This window comes from Osmerus eperlanus, chromosome 16 (genome assembly GCF_963692335.1).
Source record: "Osmerus eperlanus chromosome 16, fOsmEpe2.1, whole genome shotgun sequence".
NCBI lineage: Eukaryota > Metazoa > Chordata > Actinopteri > Osmeriformes > Osmeridae > Osmerus > Osmerus eperlanus.
This window is the reverse complement of record NC_085033.1, coordinates 13,950,663-13,967,088: the sequence shown is the minus strand read 5'-3', so window position 1 is coordinate 13,967,088 and position 16,426 is coordinate 13,950,663. Positions and strand designations below refer to the sequence as shown.

The 16,426-nt window shown below is 49.0% G+C and overlaps 1 protein-coding gene across 4 annotated transcripts; it reads right to left on the bottom strand.

The window, feature by feature from the left end:
• Positions 1–310: 310 nt before the first annotated feature.
• On the bottom strand, positions 311–15,190 carry ccny (cyclin Y). 4 transcript variants are annotated; one of them, XM_062481941.1, is made up of 12 exons: positions 14,698–15,190; positions 7,154–7,228; positions 6,622–6,642; positions 5,843–5,877; positions 5,643–5,666; positions 4,718–4,812; positions 3,673–3,708; positions 3,492–3,549; positions 3,102–3,221; positions 1,370–1,536; positions 643–805; positions 311–460 (listed from the first exon to the last, which is right to left on the bottom strand). In XM_062481941.1, the coding sequence occupies exons 1-12, from the start codon at positions 14,849–14,851 to the stop codon at positions 344–346; spliced, it is 1,065 nt and encodes a 354-aa protein (XP_062337925.1). In that variant the 5' UTR covers positions 14,852–15,190; the 3' UTR covers positions 311–343. The 4 variants fall into 4 exon arrangements, with proteins under 4 accessions (XP_062337925.1, XP_062337926.1, XP_062337927.1 ...); XM_062481942.1 differs by lacking the exon at positions 6,622–6,642; XM_062481943.1 differs by lacking the exon at positions 5,643–5,666 and having other exon boundaries at positions 14,698–15,189.
• Positions 15,191–16,426: the final 1,236 nt, after the last annotated feature.

The following is a 16,426-nucleotide window of genomic DNA, read 5'->3' as shown; positions in this document are numbered from 1 at the left end:
TCCAGTCTCACTTTCAATGCAAGCCCTAGGGCCCAGCGCCAACACTAAACCTAGTTTTAGACCCAGTCCAAGCTTCAAACCTAGTCCTAGGCCCAGTCTTAGCACTACGCCCAGCCCTAAGCCCTCGACCCAGCCCTAGCCCTAGTCCCAGGCCCAGCCCCGGTCCCCATCCCAGCCCCGGTCCCGGTTCTAGGCCCAGCCCCGGTCCCCTGTCCCCATCCCTGGTCCCCAGCCCCGGTCCGCAGCCCCGGTCCCCAGCCCCGGTCCGCATCCCCGGTCCGCAGCCCCGGTCCCCAGCCCCGGTCCCCAGCCCCGGTCCCCATCCTGGGTCTGTGGCTGGAGGTTAGGACAGGATGGCAGGGACCCACCGTACCCCACACAGGTTGTCCACGCTGGCCGAGCGCTTCTTGGCTGAGCGCCTCACGTCCTTGTACTTGTCGTCACACAACCGGGAGATGGCCTGGGGACACAACGACAACAGTCATTTCAACACCACGCAGAAGCATCTGAAGGTTAATTAACGTTGCAGTTCGTCATCTTCACACACAGCTGTTAAGCTTGCCTAACGCAATCACTTCGCAATGTACAGTAAAATAACAACAAAGTTGAAAACCAATACTTAAGTTATTCATTTAGTCTGACCTCCAGTTTCTGGGCTTTGTCTCTGCTGAGAGGCTCCAGAGGGAAGCTCAGGTTGTTGGTCTCCGACAGAGAGCGCAGGTCAAAGTAGTACTTGGCGTAGACGCTGGAGGGGACATTGATGTTGAACTGCAGCAGCTCCAGGAACTGACGCTCCAGCTCATTCCTGGACGAGAGGAGAGCGGTTTCAGAGCGGATAAATACATCTGTTCTTTCTTTGTTTATACCATATCCCTCTGGTGTTTTCTGTACATAATATCAACATGTTAATTAATGAATACATTAATTAATACCACTGGTTGCATTAAGACTCAACTACAAGGTACACTTTGCTGAACGTCAGATGACCAGGCCATCCAGAGGAGTCTCAGTTTGCATCCTAAAAAACAGTCTGCCATCTCTCGCATGCAGATGTGGGCTGTTAAACAGGTCAGTTATATTTAGCCTGGGGAAGTGTGTCCTTTGGGAACAGCCATGCCCAGCGGCCATCTCACACACTTCCATCCCGGCGCTGTGGCCACTCTGACCTGGGTCACGTTTACATAGCTTGGGGATACAGTGCACACACACACACACACACACACACACACACGGATGGACAAACACACACCCACATAAACACAAACACAGAGTAGACACATGAACATATAGATGGACAAACTGACCCACACACACACAGAAGACATATGAACATGGACATATGGATGCCCCCCCCACCCCTCCCACATACATGTCCTCCACGGTGATGTCCTTGAGGATCTGGCAGTAGTCCACGTTCCACACGGCCTGGTCGTCCCACACCTTGGAGGCCAGCAGGATGGCGCCCAGCACGATGCGCTTCCAGTTCCCTGGAGCGATGTCGATCTCTGCATAGGTCAGCAGGCGCTCTAGGTACACCTGGACGGGGGGGGGGGGGGGGGGGGGGGAGGGACGGAGAGGGGAAGGAGGGAGGGAGAGAGGGAGGAAGGAGGGTGGGAGAGATGAGGCATAGGTGTGGGAGGGAGGGAGAGGAAGGAGGGTGGGAGAGAGGAGGGAGAAAGGGAGAGGGGGAGGAAGGAGGGTGGGAGAGAGGAGGGAGAAAGGGAGAGGGGGAGGAAGGAGGGTGGGAGAGAGGAGGGAGAAAGGGAGGAAGGAGGGTGGGAGAGAGGAGGGAGAAAGGGAGAGGGGGAGGAAGGAGGGTGGGAGAGAGGAGGGAGAAAGGGAGAGGGGGAGGAAGGAGGGTGGGAGAGATGAGGCATAGGTGTGGGAGGGAGGGAAGGAGAGAGGAGCAAAAGAGGGAGGTAGAAAGAGAAGGAGGGAGAGGGAGGGAGGCAACAAAGAAGGGAGGAAGTTAGGCCATGATTAAAGATGACTTGAACTGGATAGTGGTGTTCTTTGGTTCAACATAAGAGACAATCTTTTTTTTCCTCTGAATTTACTTCTTGTCAGACGCTGTCTCCAGGCATCCTTTCTTTCCTTCTGTTCATGACTGATCAAACTGTGGCCGGCTTGTTAGTGTCACTGAGTGAAACAGGCCTGCAGGGAGATGCGGTCGACCAGGAGATGTCTAAGGAGCCGGTTTGTGAGGGCCAGACAGGCCAGACTGAGTGAGGTGTTCACCGGCTGTCTTTTTTGGATTGTAACTCACTCAAAACTATGACGTCACTGGGTTTTTTTTGTTTCAAAAGGCCACCATAAAAAAAGTGAGATTTCTGGCATACTGTAAAAGACATCCAAAATATATTTTGAAGATTTTTAGGGCATTTATCCCGCTTTTTCTGACAGTCCGTAGGTAGGGTGTGACCGGGAGGGCAGGGCAGGGAGACGACATGGGGGATTCGAACCCAGGTATCTGTGGTAAGTCCTCAGCCTACACACCCTTATCCGGTGAGCTACCGGGGCATCCCCCTAAATATTTTACTGACATGATGGTGGTATGACTCCACAGCATGAGACGTATGGCAACAGTTCCCCTGCCTCCACCTCTGCAGGAGAGAGCAGCAGAGCTGTGCCGGACGACACAGCGTCCGAGACACAGCACTGGACTGAGGGATGCTCCGATTACACACGTCCCTGACCTGTCTCTGCCGATGAGGGGGAGAGACGCTCCCCAGGGGGGAGGGATGGGGAGGGGGAGAGGGAGGTGGGATGAGGAGGAGGGGGGGAGGGATGAGGAGGAGTTCAGGGAGGAGGGGGTGAGGGTTGTGACTCAGAGTAAAGTGTCTGGTTCTCAGTATGGATGTGGCCTACATATTAGGACAACCACAAAACATCCTGACTCTACTACGTCTAGCAGAGCCCCAGGGTGGGCAGACGTGGACTGACCAGCTCATTAAATAAGCAGCTTCATCTGAAGAGGGGTTTGGGGGTTGTATGCATCCATCCGTTCTTCCATCCATCCCCAATCCAGCCAACCTCCATCCATCCCATCCTCTACCCAACTATCCGTCCATCCATCCCTCCCCACCCCACCATGCCGTTACCAGGGTAACGATGGCACATTCTGCCGTGAGCTGCGCGGCGCTGAACAGCGTCCTGACGAAGCGGTAGATCTGCTTCTGCTCCGGGTCGTGCTTGTTGTAGTCTGACGGCACTTCTGATTTCTGAGAGAGAGAGAGGGGAGAGAGGGCGCAGGGTGGGGGGGAGAAAGAGAGGGAAAAGCAGAGAGGAGAGAGGGAGCAGACGGAGGGTTAGAGAGAGATAGAAACACACTTCTCAGCACCTGCATCAACACATCCAGCCCTGTCCCTCCTTTCAGCTCCTACCACAGGGGTCCATATAGCCTCAACCCCAACCTCTTGACTGAACTCACCATTCTGTAACGTTTATTACACAAAACACAATGACAATATAACAGGAAACAGATGTTTTACCGAGAGAGGGTGAAGCTTCTCGTCGAAGATTTCCTGGAACATTCTTCCATCCGTGTCCCTAAAACCAACAATTCAGAAAAAGTCACTTTTTTGGTTTCGCGTTGGCTAGCGTGATAAACCCTCTCACCCTCCTCTCTCCTGACCGACAGAACTGAGTGACAATTGAAAAAACCTCACTTACCTGTTCTTGATGTGGTAGTATATTGCAAGTGAAACACTTTGGAGAAAGAAGAAAATTACAAAATAAATTACTTGTCATACTTCACACGTCTTACTGCAATGTCTCACAGTCACGAAAGCATCCACGTCAGCCTGTTGTGTTTCTCAGGACATGTGTGTCTGTGAACGCCTTCAGTGCTGCCTGAGAGGCTCTGCTACTTCAGGGGGTGAATCAGGTGGGGGGTGGGGTTGTGTTGGAGGTGGGGTGGGGTTGTGTTGGAGGTGGGGTGGGGTTGTGTTGGAGGTGGGGTGGGGTTGTGTTGGAGGTGGGGTGGGGTTGTGTTGGAGGTGGGGTGGGGTTGTGTTGGAGGTGGGGTGGGGTTGTGTTGGGGGTGGGGTGGGGTTGTGTTGGAGGTGGGGTGGGGTTGTGTTGGAGGTGGGGTGGGGTTGTGTTGGAGGTGGGGTGGGGTTGTGTTGGAGGTGGGGTGGGGTTGTGTTGGAGGTGGGGTGGGGTTGTGTTGGAGGTGGGGTGGGGTTGTGTTGGAGGTGGGGTGGGGTTGTCTTGGGGGTGGGGTGGGGTTGTGTTGGAGGTGGGGTGGGGTTGTGTTGGAGGTGGGGTGGGGTTGTGTTGGAGGTGGGGTGGGGTTGTGTTGGAGGTGGGGTGGGGTTGTGTTGGAGGTGGGGTGGGGTTGTGTTGGAGGTGGGGTGGGGTTGTGTTGGAGGTGGGGTGGGGTTGTGTTGGAGGTGGGGTGGGGTTGTGTTGGAGGTGGGGTGGGGTTGTGTTGGAGGTGGGGTGGGGTTGTGTTGGAGGTGGGGTGGGGTTGTGTTGGAGGTGGGGTGGGGTTGTGTTGGAGGTGGGGTGGGGTTGTGTTGGAGGTGGGGTGGGGTTGTGTTGGAGGTGGGGTGGGGTTGTGTTGGAGGTGGGGTGGGGTTGTGTTGGAGGTGGGGTGGGGTTGTGTTGGAGGTGGGGTGGGGTTGTGTTGGAGGTGGGGTGGGGTTGTGTTGGAGGTGGGGTGGGGTTGTGTTGGAGGTGGGGTGGGGTTGTGTTGGGGAGTGATGCTGCTCACCATTTGATGGTGTACTTGAGGTTAGGCTGGCTGACGGTGTTGTCGTCCAGGAAGATGGTGGAGCAGGAACTGTGTTTCCGTCTCGTTGTCCCGTGCTGCCATCACACACACGCGCACACACACAGAGTCATTGTAAAGTACACACGGCAACACACATACATGCACAAGCGTGCACACATGAACATACGTGCATTTCTTTTGTCCTTGCACAGACTACTGTACGGGGTAGTAATGGCCATGCATGGGCAACAGACAGATGGGATGTAACACATACATGTTGTTACTCCTCTCTCCAAACACAGGCAGGATCATGTTTCAGAAGGGCAGAGGTCAAATAAAAACATATTCCCCCCCCTAGAGCTCTTTGGAATTGTTCATAATCCAGATCTGAAGTGGATGAAGAAGTGGAAGTATGTTGAAGATGGAGAAGAAATGGAGAGGAGAAGTGGGTGTTTGTAAAGTCTTATTCAGCAATATGTAGTGCTAAATGACGTCATGATGACAGTATCATAGATAATTGGGCAGATACTCCATTTATCTCCTAGGGGAACGTCTGGAAAATAACATAATGACATTTTTGTCATTAAGCAGATGTATTGATGACAAAAGCTAGCTAATTAAAGTATGGTGAACAAAACCAATAACACTACATTTACATTTAGCAGACGCTCTTATCCAGAGCGACTTACAGTAAGTACAGGGACATTCTCCCTGAGGCAAGTAGGGTGAAGTGCCTTGCCCAAGGACACAACGTCATTTTGCACAGCCGGGAATCAAACCAACAACCTTCTGATTACTAGCCCGACTCCCTAACTGCTCAGCCATCTGATCCCCACTACAGTGCAATAATAACTTTGACAGAATGATTCACAATATAGTGAAACGGAAGGCAGGCAAAAACGATGAAAACAGTCTTGAACAGTACCTTGGACTCCCCTATGTGGGCTAACTAGTAAAACAAAACAGGAAACTCAACGTAAATTCTTTTTTGCCCATCGTCATACAAAAAAACCAACAATCTATACAACAGCAGAGGAAAGTGTGCACGGGGAAAGATTAGGTCCTGATAGAAATCCAGCAGCATTGATATTCATCTCGTTAGGGACAAAAACAGTGAAAACTCACGTGATTAATGAAGAGGCTCTTCCGTTTGTCACGCACTGGAGAGAGAGAGAGAGAGATAGAGAGAGGGAGAGAGATAGAGAGAGGGAGAGAGAGAGGGAGAGAGGGAGGGAGGGAGAGAGGGAGGGAGAGAGGGAGGGAGAGAGGGAGAAAGGTTAAATACAGCAGGATGGGAGAGAAAGAGAGAGAGATGAAGAGGAGGTATAAATCTGCTTTAGTGATGGATGAGTTATCATCAACATGGGGTTGTATAACAGCCACAGGATGTTTAGCCACATGACAGTTTCGTGACGTCAGAGACACGATTCACACAAGAAATTAGGACTTTCCACAATGAAACCATCTCATTGACTCCTGAGGGTCAATGGCAACAGATACAAAAGGCTGTACAGACATGTTAAGAGATCCACACAGGCTCAGAGACAGACACAGTGGACTGTTAGGACAGTGAGATAGCAGGCTAGTGGTTCTCACACTGTGAGGAGTGCCCCCTAGAGAGCAGGAGGGGGACTGCGTAATTGCAACAGCAGAGGAGATGCTATGAAGTACTATAGAAAGAGCGAGTGGATATTATGGGATGGGGAGGGCGGAGAGCGGGGGGGGATATGGAAATACATTTGTTAGAATAGAAACAGGATGTCAACAACATAAAATATTTTCGCTACATTCAAAAACGGAGGCGTCGCTTTGAAAACAGTTTCAGAGCGGCTGATGTGGAAGGAGAGAGAGAGGCAGAGCTGACAGCTAGGGGGAGACAGAAGCACTGTGGGGTCTCTACTCACCAGGCCTGCTAGGTACCTCCACTGAAACACAGGAACCAGGAGCTTAGTTACTATAGTTACTGTATACCTGTCTAACCCCAAACACAGGATAGTACTGTATACCTGTCTAACCCCAACAGCACAGTACTGTATACCTGTCTAACCCCAACAGGATAGTACTGCTTCTCACACTGTCTCACGCACAACTTCGAAATTAGAAATTAAAAACACTTCAAACAGGTATTGCTTTAGCACTGTCTTGTGTAGACAGATATGAGAAAGGTTCATGTGGTGAAACACGTTTATAATCCTTGAAAGAAGCAGTGTTGCGGTGGTTAATATCAGCGTTGTGTCCTGTAAACAGGTTCTGAGAAGCGATTAACCACGCACACCAGAAACACTCTAGACTACTCTACCTCTCTCATCTGTGCACACCAGAAACACCATAAACATTAAAACGCTCTTCTAAAAAGCCCTGTACGAAAACAGTATGTAAATCAAGCGCTAGTTCCCAGTGTGTGTGAGGCCAGAGGCTGCTGTATGAGAAACTCACCGTCGGTCTGAGACTTGCTGAGGAATAGGGTGCTGGCGCGAGGATGGTCCGATGGGTTGTACTCCATGTTGAGTTCTGTCGACACAAAACAACACACAGCGTGAGGAGGTTTTGAACAGTGAGGACAAATGTTACAGTGTAGTCAGCCAGCCTGTGGATGGTGGCACACACACACACACACACATTTATATTTTAGCTTTTGAGTTCTCTCATCATGAGAAACACACCCCAGAGGTGTCACAGCCCCTGGCGAGTTGCTCTGTTGGATGGAACTGTACAAACTGAATACATGTTAAATATCGGCACTGCATATGGAGTTTGCTATCATGAACAGCATCCTCTCAGCTCAGCTAAATAATGTCCCTTTTACATTCTCTCAGTTCAGTCACGTGACAAGTCACGTGATCAAGTCACATGACCCATGCATAATTCAAGACAGCAGAGCCAAGCTGCCAGTGTGAACACATCAGCCTTGCAAACAAACAGCATCAGCTGCATCACTCTCAACACCCCACGACTGAGGTGGCCATTATAAACAGCTTTACTGGGAGGGGGGTGGACATGGAGTGTGTGTGTGTGGAGGGGCATGGAGTGTGTGTGTGGAGGGGCATGGAGTGTGTGTGTGTGTGTGTGTGTGTGTGTGTGGAGGGGCATGGAGTGTGTGTGTGGAGGGGCATGGAGTGTGTGTGTGTGTGTGGAGGGGCATGGAGTTTGTGTGTGTGTGTGGAGGGGGGTGGACATGTAGTGTGTGTGTGTGTGTGTGTGTGTGTGTGTGTGTGTGTGTGTGTGTGTGGAGGGGCATGGAGTGTGTGTGTGTGGAGGGGGGTGGACATGTAGTGTGTGTGTGTGTGGAGTGGGGTTGGCATGTAGTGTGTGTGTGTGTGTGTGTGTGTGTGTGGAGTGGGGTGGGCATGGAGTGTGTGTGTGTGTGGAGGGGGGCTCAGATAGTGGAAAGGTAGAGACAGGGAACACACACACACACACGTGTGCTATACACATATTATGCACACAAACATACATGCCCACACACGACAGTCACACACCTTTAATCCCACTTGTCTAGGAAAAACAAAAGGAGAAAACACACCACAACACCGGATGGTCACAAACACACACACACACCTTAAATCCCTATTCTCTAGGCCCTACAGTCTAGAAAAGAATGGCAAGGTGGGCACCACACATTCACACCCCCTTTAAAACGCACCCTGGAGGAGAGGAGACCAAGCAGGGCCTTGCTGAGCAGGGCTGCTGCTGACACAGGATCCGGCCCACCTGAGGTCACCTTTAACGAAGAGTCACCACCTGCAGCTGTGTAACTGGAGAGGCTCGACCTATCGGCTCACAGCCTGCCGGCCTGCTGTTCCCTGATAGGCTTAATGAATTAACAATGGGAGTTGTTGGCGTGGGAGAGCCTAAGCACACAGAGAACGAGGATGTGAGGGCTGCAGCCACTGGCACATACGTACTTACACACACACACACACACACACACACACTCACTCAGGTCACACACACACTCACAGGTAACACACACACACACTCAGGTCACACACACACTCACAGGTAACACACACACACACTCAGGTCACACACACACACACACACTCACAGGTAACACACACACACACACTTTCCCACACGTGTTTGTATGAAAAACAATAACTGGGCAGGGTCAAATCCTCTCCTTTTTCCTCCTCTTCCTCCCCATCCTACCTCCCTTTCTATTTCTCTTACTTTCCTTTCTCTCCAGTCCTTTTTCGCTCTCTATTTGCATTTCACACCATTAAGGCTGAATTACAATCCAAATGTTTCCTGGCAGTAGACAGAGACTGAGTTATCTAGGAGACAAGCCCACCATGCGGGTGACCCTGCCAGCCACTGTTATGTCAACATCTTGGAAAGGTAAACAGCACACAAACCCTCGAAAAAACAACACTGTCCGTTTCTCAAACTTCCGCCTGGCTCCCGCGAGCTAAGCTAACACTTGCCAACTGTTATTCCATCCCCCTAATACCGTTTCAACACACACACCATTGTTGTCTGAACGAGCAGGGCAGAGATGGTGGTGGGTTTAAAACAACTGCACTGGCTGCTGCTTTTTTTGTGTGTGTGGGGGGGGGGGGGGATAGGAGGGAGAGAGGGGTGAGGGAGAGAGAATGATGACGGGTAAGGGAGAGAGAGGTTGAGAGAGAGGTTGAGAGAGAGAGAGAGAGAGAGAGAGAGGGGGGGGGGGGGAGAGTTTGTGTGAGAGAAAGGGGGAGATAGAGTGTGAGAGTCTGAGAGGGAGAGAGAAGGAGAGTTTGAGAGATTGTGAGGGGGAGAGAGAGCTTGCTAAAAACGTAGAGTCATCATTTGGGGAACCTTCCAGTCCAGTAGAAAAGAAGATGTCATTCAGAACAGCTCCTTCACCAGTCCTCCCCCGACCACACATACAAGTCTTATCCTTGACTGTGTAAGAGCCAGACTCTGAATCCGATAATGCATTTGGCAGCACTTTACATTACGGTTCCATTAAGGTTCCATTAACTACCACGTAAGGAGCTACGTTATGTCATTAAATGGTATCAAGGGTTAGGGGGATTGGCTATTAGAAAAGTAGAGCCTAGTATGGGGGAGGGTTGTGAGGGGGAAATGCATGTAGTGAAGAGGCAGTGGCAGGTTGTGTTATCTAAACAAGTATTGTGTTAATAAGAAGCCCAACTTGGCTCATACGGTTCACTTGTCTAAAAACGTAATCTTCTCAGCTTTCTCATCTACACAGTTCGCTGTCTTCTACCTAAAAAAAACACTGGGGCAATGTACAGGCCAATCAATAAACTGGACTAGCCAATCAATAAACTAGACTGGCCAATCAATGTCCTTGCAGCACACATCTTCATTAAGACAATCCTCCCACACATCCGCACTGCCTTCAGAATATTCTCATTAGGGAGAACGATCAATCACACACAAATGTGCACACACACACAATCGCTTACTCTCCACTCGATGTAACATCAATTACCACTCACAGGTGAGGTCATGTGACCGTCCACCGCGAGTCATAATGGCGTTAACAGTGTAGTCTCCCATGAAACGATGGAGGATCCACAAAATACATCCTTCCTGGATGTCACTCTGTCTAGGTCTCCAGCCCAGCCCAGCACAGCCTGTCCTGTGCTAGCACTGCCTAACCCAGCCTAACCTAACCCAGCCTAACCTAACCCAGCCTAACCTAACCCAGCCTAACCTAACCCAGCCTAACCTAACCCAGCCCAGCAGCAGCAGCTGCCAGTGAAGTGTCCTTAAGGAGCAGCACTCCACCACTCACCGCATGATGGAGTAAATGTCTTCCTCATTACTCGTCTACAAATCAATCGATGACTTCGTCCTCCCTTAAAACCTGACCTACTGAAGTGGAGTTTACTGGGAGAGAAAGGAAACACAGACAGAAGTCCACTGCTTTACTGACACACACGAGAGAGAGAGAGAGAGAGAGAGAGAGAGAGAGAGAGAGAGAGAGAGAGAGAGAGAGAGAGAGAGAGAGAGAGAGAGAGAGAGAGAGGTCAGTGTGACAAGGTCTGTGTGAAGAGTTTGTCTGACTCGGGCTTGGACGGTGCTGATGTGGGATGTGGGAGTGATGATAATTATAATGAAAGAGGGTTTCTGAGCAGAGCTGCTGTTTGTTATGCTGTCTGTCTGAGCAGCAGAGAGAGCCAGCTAATGAAAGGAGGGAGAGAGGATTGTGTTGTGTGAATGAAGCACAGGAGTCTGGAACTGCAGGGGTGAAGATGGGGATAGGGTGTGTGTGTCCATACGAGTTTGTCTTAGAGTCACGTGTGTTGTGTCTTTGTGTGTGCATGAGGGATCTGAGAGACAGAAGAGCTGAGGTAGAGCTCATGAGTGGGCTTTGAAGTCTCTCCCTCTCCCCCCTCTATCTCTCTCTCTTCATCTCCCCTATCTCCCCCTCCCACCTCTCTCTTACCCATCTCTCTCTCTCCCCCGGGAGACAACTGGGTATTAAAGGAAATAGGACGCCGAGTCTCACTCTCCTCATTTACATAGTCAGATGAGGGCGTGTATGTAGACAGCAGCGTATCACAGGGGAATAGGAGAGGAGGAGGAGAGGAGGGGGAGAGGAGGAGCGACGGAAGAGCTGAGGATGAAGGGAAAGGAAGAGAAAGAGGGGGAGGTGAAGGTACAGAACACACAAACACACACACACACAGAAGAATAAAGAGATGGTAGTGTAGAAATGGATGAGAGAAAAAGCAAGTGAGTGACCAGGAGATGGAGAAAGACAAATAGAAAGTGAGAGGGAAATAGAGAGGTGACGAGAGAGAGAAGGAGAGTAAGAGGGAGATACAGAGAGGTGAAAAGAGAGAGAAGAAGAGAGACTCATCCATACACCTAAATATAAGCCCCTCAGCTGATGCGCCTCAGAGAGAACAACAGCCTAAAGAGAGACCACACAGCAGAGCTTTGTGAGGGAGGGAGATCATAAGACAGCTTTGTCTCCCCAGCCCTCCGAGTGAGTCTCTCTCTTTGTGAGCATCTTTCTCTCTCTCTCACACACACACACACACACACACACACAATGACATGCAAACACATACTCACATAACACGCAAAGATACATACACACGTTGACACGCAAACACACACACACAAACACACACACAAAGATAATTCACACACAATCACTTTCTCCCCTCTTCCATACAGACAAAATATACCACTTAGTAAACATCACATCAGTTCTGGTATATTTCTATCTAAGAGAGTAATGACAGATTTCCATCAGACCCGTGAAATAACAGCTCATCGACAAATCCTCCATGAAAATGAAGGCTCTGGATTCAGACACCGTCTCTTTGATGTTTAACAAGAACGTATAATGAGGCGCTTTTGTCTTTGGTAACCTGGACTACAGCTTTTTTGCTGTTTAGGTTGAAACATACAGCTGAGAGAAACATTAACCTTTTCGGTTACATTCACTCCCAGACACACTGACATATCAAATATATAAAACAAATCATCATATACAAATCATTAAAAGCCTCAATGCCGTATTTCTCTCTTCAAGTCCGTGTCTGGTGAATCGGGGGCCACACTGGAGAGAGGACAGCTGGATTACACACACCACCAAGGTGGAGAAATCCCTCGACAACATAATCCTGACTCGGAGCTTGCTTAAAGGCAGGCAGGGTGAGGTACTGGAGAGGAGGGGAGAGAGGAGAGGAGAGGAGGGGAGAGAGGAGAGGGGAGGGTGATTCCTGCTCCATGGAGGGATGGAGGAGGGAAGCTGTTAAGGGACGTAGCTTAAAAAGCCTCAAATCCCAGCTGGGAAGGGACATACTAATCACTTAGGTCAGACAGAGAGCAAAAGGGAAAGAGAGAGAGACAGAGAAAGAGAAAAAACAGTGTAAGGAATAATGGGGGAAAGAGATATTAGGAGGAGGAGAACAAGCCTGCTAAACAAAACACATCCACGATACTCGAAAGGTCTATGACTCACAACCAATAAAAGACCTGTTTTTTGGTTTTAACCCTTGTGTTATCTTCGGGTCATTCTGACCCATCAGTCATTGTGACCCACCGTCGTATTGCGACAAATTTACCGCATACAAAGACAAAGTGAAGCATTTTCTTTTAACAGCTAGGCTGTCTCAGACCCCCCACATTGCGAAGGTTAAAAGAAAATTATTTTAATTTGTTTTTGTATTGGGTAAAATTGGGTAAACACAACGATGGTTCGTTATGAACCTTTGGGTCATGTGACCCGAAGGCAGCACAAGGGTTAAACAGTTTAATACCAACAAGTTGAGGCCTATTCTGGTGCATTCTGGGTAAGGGAGTTGGCTTCCCTGCTCATCCTTTCAGAGGGGAAAATACACATTTTCCCCCCCTCATAACACATCCATGTTCTAAAAGGCTCCATTAAGGATCTCACTGGAGAGTTCTACCCTGGGGTGCATTTGATATGAGGCCCCTGTGCGCCCCAGGCGGCAGGCTGGGAGGAGACCCTCAGATAGCACCACAGAGCAGGAGACTAAGAGATGCTTTCATGTCCAAGCGGGCCGTACTGTCTGAACTCACACAGACCCACACTGCCATAGTCACGCTTATCTCTCATCTTAACAGCTTAGGCAGTCACACACACACACACACACACACACACACACAGTGTTCTTTCACAACTCATCCAGATACACACAAGAGGCCTAAACCCTTGATTATATTCCCAAGTTAGTATTCGAAAGTTGGGGAACAACAACAGTCATAATAAGTATTGTGACCTCAGGAAGAGTATTGTGACATTGTGATGAGTACTGTGACCTCATAATAAGTCTCATGACCTCACAGAGGAACATGGGATGCAGAGTCCGAGAGCTGAGGTTCTATACAGGAACAGAAAACCCCCCAGCAGAATGGCTTCAGTGGAAAGTCAGCTAGCTGAGAGGGCATTTCCCCTTTCCATTCCTTCTTCTCCAAAGTCTTGCTTTCTATCCATGAAAAGCTGCTTTCCTGAATGTGTGATGAGGCCTGGTGTTGTGACAGAGACAAGCCAGGCCGCTCTGTACAGACATTGGGGGCTATTCAAACAAATGACAGACTACAGACCTGCATGTGTGTTTCCTGTCTGTCAGACTGTCCTAATGCACCAGCCAAGCTGATGTAGGCCATGCAGGAACACTTTACCTCACCTCCACTAACAGATTCGATCTTCAAAATTCAATTGGATCTGTTGGCCTACCAAATATGCACTGTGGAAAGATAGTCTATATTTGGGTAATTTGGTCTTTAAGAGTGGTCAAACGTGTTGAATGGAGGAGATTTTCACAGACAAAGATGTCTATAATAAAATCATTCTGAGAAATAATTGTTCCAGTCCACGGTGGAGCGAATATGGGCGAATCACTTTGTAGACACTTTCGGGAGTGAATGTATTGTGATGCATATTAGTTCACGTGTCAATGGAGGCCCTCCGCGTTCCATAGTTCCACTCTTTTACGCTCGCGCTGAAAACAAAGAAGAGCACAAAGCAGTCTGTTCCATACCGCCTGCATCAAATTTCCATACGACACACACACACAATCAGACAACCAGACAGACCCTACAGTTACCAAGCTTAAGTAAAGCGACGAAATGGGTTGTCTACACCTGGATGCTACCACGCAATCAAGTCAATCATTTACCGTGTCAGTCAATATCTGACCTAGCCATGGCAATGCTTTACTACTGTACAGAAACGTCAACTGTAAATATGATAGACGGACCAATGATGGATTGAGTTTGAACTGACATTCAGAATCCGATACCATGCCGTTCAAAAGAACCACTCATAATGAAAACGGCTTGTAAAGCATCTGGAATTGATAACCTCTTTATTTACTCTATCAATATTTCGTCGAGCAAGTTCAAGCTGTCGAGATGCTAGTAGGCTAACTGACAACACGCAACCTGCACTTATAATGCGTACCATTTCTCAAAACACGCCCATATCTTGCTCAAACATCGGCTACCTACTCCGTACTGAGATGGCCCGTTTAATACTTTACCATCGACATTCTCCCTGTCGCTTATGTGCTGCAGGTTGCAGCCCGTGTCTTCCCTGCTCAACTCCGGCTCGGGGTGGTATGACTCCAGCCTTGAATGGGCATTTCTCCGGATCTTCGGGCTCGACGACACGCAGCAAGAGGTGGTGCTCCCCATCTTGCAAAGTCGTTAAGACTGTAGCCGAAAATTATACCGCCTCGCTTAGATCGGTACGATCAAAGCGCCCGGGGTGGGACCGCACCCGCGACCAGCGCGTGAATTCACAACCATTGATATGTTCGCGCTGTCCGATAAAATGTGGAAAATTTGTATTTTGCAACCGTATTTAAATCAAATAGTGCCGTTGCCTGCTTCCGTATGAGTTCGAGCAACACTGGCATTAATAACGCTGTCCAAAAATCAAAGCATGTTTGCTGAATAACGGGCGCTCAACCAGAGCCTAGCGATGTAGCCTACAAAATCGCTGCCGCTGTCAGAGCAACGGCAGTTGTTGTTGGAGCTCGCTTGAAAAGGTTCCGGTTCAAGTGGGTGGTAACAAATTAGCTTTGAGAGAAAGGGCGATATGGAGAGAAAGTGTGCAAGTCAATAAAACATGAGCTTTTTCTCTTTCTCGTGCATTTGACTCAAATCGAAAATGAACAGGATGAGAATATGACCCACAATCATGAGAGCTTTGGCTTGAATGTAGGGCATCCCACCGCATTACAGTGGGGGAAAGGCCTAAGCAATACAAAGGACTGGTAGGCCTATTTGACGTTATTTACACAACAGACAAGGGTAGGCTAGGCTTGACTGTCATATGCGCAGTAGGATGTTGCTTTCTAAACTGTAGGCTACTGAATGCTTCTGTCAAAAGGAATTAAGATTGGAGAGGCACGATGAACAGACCAGGCATCATCGTTGGGTTCAGATCACTGGTCTAAGCATTTTGAAACAGGCTATTAAAAGTATCAAAGGGTTGACAGTTCGGTCAATATTTCCCCCCCCCCCCCCTCACCAATTTCACCTGATAATTTATAACCTTTCTCTTGATACATTGAATAGGTAAACTACTCCATGATTACCAGGTAGGCCTACCAAGGAACCAACTGATTTATAAAAGCTCCATATAATAACAAACAAAGCAAATATTTTGAACCTTACATTTGTTAATTTCTTACTGCGTGTAAGAAACCGTGTTTTGAGGTGCGATACTATATCCTGTACACTAGGTGTCAGTATGGCTCAGTTGGTACGGAAGGTTGCAACCAAGGGTGAGGCCCGAACGCCAGCCCACCGTGTTTCAGTCTCGCTCACCGCGAGGGGGCGTCTTGTCTTGCGGTGGAAATTTCCACTGCAACCACAGTAAGAAGTTCATGGAAGATGTTGCAATGCTGCACTTATGAAATATTAAACATAGACTACACATCAATCCTAAGAATTTTGACTTCCCCCTCCTAGTTTGGGCGTGTTCATAGAACTTGAGCTTTTTCTCCTTTCCTGGCTTTTGATCAAATCTGATTCTACACCAATGTGTCAAAATATAATCAGAGGGATTTGATAATGTAGTGTCATCATGGTCATCTTTGTTGCTATGTTTACAATCTGCAGCCATCACAACAGAGCCTTTGAGACAGTTTGGTAAAGGGCTGTGTTTAGACTTTCCACAGGGAATAACAACAACAGGCCGGATGATGTCATAGTGAGAAAAGATGTCAGAACAGAATGTTTGCTCACGGAGTTCCAGGCCCA